Source organism: Mauremys mutica, chromosome 12 (assembly GCF_020497125.1).
Source record: "Mauremys mutica isolate MM-2020 ecotype Southern chromosome 12, ASM2049712v1, whole genome shotgun sequence".
Lineage (NCBI taxonomy): Eukaryota > Metazoa > Chordata > Testudines > Geoemydidae > Mauremys > Mauremys mutica.
The window spans coordinates 37,292,485-37,295,343 of NC_059083.1; the positions used below are offsets into that span (position 1 = coordinate 37,292,485).

Sequence of the window (2,859 nt, forward strand, 5' to 3'; positions counted from 1 at the left end):
AAATAAATTGGGGAACATTAATATTGCCTGATAAGACCTTAATTTCAAACCATTTATTCTACTGCATCTATGTGATTTCTCTTCCAAAGGAATAGTTGTCCTAGTAGACAGAGCAGAGAAGGGGAGTGAGGGAGGGGAAACAGAGGCAAAAAAAGGGGAAATAACTGGCCTAAGGTCACACAGCAGGTCACTGGCAGAGACAAGAGTGGAGTCCAAGTGTCCTGACAACCCCTGCACTGCACAGCGCAGAGTAAATGATACAACATGGTGACAGAGGAATGCCGCTAGTCCATTGTTACACGCAGGACGAAGTGCAGCTGGGAGTTGGTGCCATAAATCATTTTGGAAGCAGGCAGCAGGCCATCTAGGCATAGCGCTTGGCGTAGAAAAATCACAGATGATCTGCTACTTATGATGCTGGGTGAGTCTACATGAGAATCAGGCTGTGTTGGCATTTTAGTCTATCCATTTATGGCCAACCTGTGAGCTTGGTGATGGTTGCAGTAGAGGGACCTTCTTTGGAAGAATTGTTGGGTTTGGATTGTACTTTGTTCCATCCTTCATAAAGATTTTAACAGGCCACATTTTGGGCCAAATCCTCAAAAGTGGTAAAGTAACGAAGCTCCATTGACTTTAAATGAGCCGACCCAATTTACACTGATGTGATAATGTGACTGATTGATTATCAGAGGTCAGGAGCACTAACAATACCTCATCATTGCAAGTGACAAGTGCTGTGCACCTTTAACATTCATATAATGAGATATTACATAAAAAGGAATCAGGGCCAGTCCCACTGTCGTTCTAACTCTGATCATTGTCCTTCTCATTCCCCCTACAGCCATCACACAATGTACTGAGGAAGAAAATGTCCAACCAAACCACCATGATCAAATTCCTTCTCCTGGGATTCTCTGATGTTCCAGAACTGCAGATTTTGCACTTTGAGCTGTTTCTAGTGCTTTATCTGACATCCCTACTGGGGAACCTTCTCATCACCACAGCCATAGCCGTCAACCATCAACTTCACACCCCCATGTACTTCTTCCTGATGAATCTGTCCATCCTAGACCTTGGCTCCATCTCTGTCACCATCCCCAAATCCATGGCCAACTCCCTCATGAACACAAGATTGATTTCTTATTCTGGATTTGTCGCCCAAGTCTTTCTTGTCTTCTTCTTCGCTTCAGCAGATTTTGCCATACTGACCATCATGGCATACGACAGATATGTCGCCATCTGCCAACCACTGCACTATGAGAGAGTGATGAACAGAAGAGCTTGTGTCCAAATGGCAGCCAGTACCTGGATCAGTGTTATTCTCTATTCTGCAGTGCACACTGGAAACACATTTGCAATATCTTTCTGTGGAGGCAACATGGTGGATCAGTTCTTCTGTGAAGTCCCCCAGCTCCTCAAGCTTGCTTGCTCTAACTCAGACCTCAGTGAAGTCGGGTTTCTCATCTTTAGTGTGTGCTTAGCCTCAAGCTGCTTTGTTTTCATAATTGTATCATATGTTCAGATCTTCACCACAGTGTTGAGAATCCCCACTGAGCAAGGCCGGCATAAAGCCTTCTCCACCTGCCTCCCTCACCTCATTGTGGTCTCCTTGTTTATTTGCACTGGGACCTTTGCCTACTTGAAACCCACCTCCAGCTCAACCTCAGGTCTGGATCTCATGGTGGCTGTTCTCTATTCTGTGTTGCCACCAATGACGAATCCGATCATCTACAGCATGAGAAACAAGGAGCTCAAAGGTGCACTGAGTAAAGTGATAGGTTGGAGGTTATTCTCTAAGAATAAAATGTCCATATTTCTCCATCGGTAACAATTTCATTCTGTGTTTCTTTATATAATTAGCTGATGACATTATTGCCTCCCTGAGAAAATAGTGTTCAATCTGTTTATGCAGAATTGGGTATTTACACTAGGAAAAATCCAGACAAACATTACTCAAGAAAAAAGGTGTTATTATAGGTTTACACCAATGTAAATATGATTGGAATCTATCTTCATATACTGCTATCCACCACCAGACTATCTGAGCACCTTGCCCATAAAATCAGTACCCATAGCAAAGTCCTTAATGAGGTCTCTGGCTCTTCTTATTTTGGGGGGATAATCTCTGATTGAGATATCAATCCAATTGTTCTTTGTGTTTTTTGTTTACCTGTTTGTCAGATTTTTATTTATTTATTTATTTTGCTTCACTTGTTGGCTGGTTTGGTTTGTTTCTTTGGAGGTGGGAAACCCTGGGGAGGTGGTGAGTGTTTGGTTAGACAGGATTTTTGATGTTTGCCCTCTCTTGGAAGTGCCATTATGTCATCTCTGATGGGGTTTTCGGAGCGAGCTGAAGGTTTGCTCCCCACAGTGACAACCTCATTAATCATAATGATCGATTTCTATTTGATTGTGAATTATGTTAGTTAGCTAGCGAGATAAGGAATAATCTATGGAGATTATTGTGCAAATTTTAAAACAGTGCATCTGCAGCCAAAGGAGCCTTTTATTTTAGTCTTGTCTGCAGAAAGGATAAATATTACTACTGAGAAAGAAAGAAAGAAAGAAAGAAAGAAAGAAAGAAAAGCTAGGCCATTCATCCCAGTAGAAGTTGAAGATCAGATACAGAAAATCTCCACAACACGGAATTCCTCCAAAGTTCTGTCCCCAGGGGCAGTGATGAGCTGCTAAAATCTTAACAACCGGTTCCCTATACATAGTTGTGATTTAAGGGATGTGCCACAGCACGTATAAATTTGTTCCAATAGGGTTGCCATACATCCGTATTTTCCTGGGAGGAATTTTTAAGAACTGAAAAGCGATTTAAGAACTGAAAAGCCTGACATGTCCAGGAAAATA

The 2,859-nt window shown here is 42.2% G+C and overlaps 1 protein-coding gene across 1 annotated transcript; it reads left to right on the top strand.

Moving 5' to 3' along the window:
* The first annotated feature begins 868 nt into the window (after positions 1–868).
* Positions 869–1,828, top strand: LOC123346253 (olfactory receptor 14A16-like). The gene has a single exon (XM_044983548.1). It carries the CDS (start codon positions 869–871, stop codon positions 1,826–1,828), a length of 960 nt encoding a protein of 319 aa, XP_044839483.1.
* Positions 1,829–2,859: the final 1,031 nt, after the last annotated feature.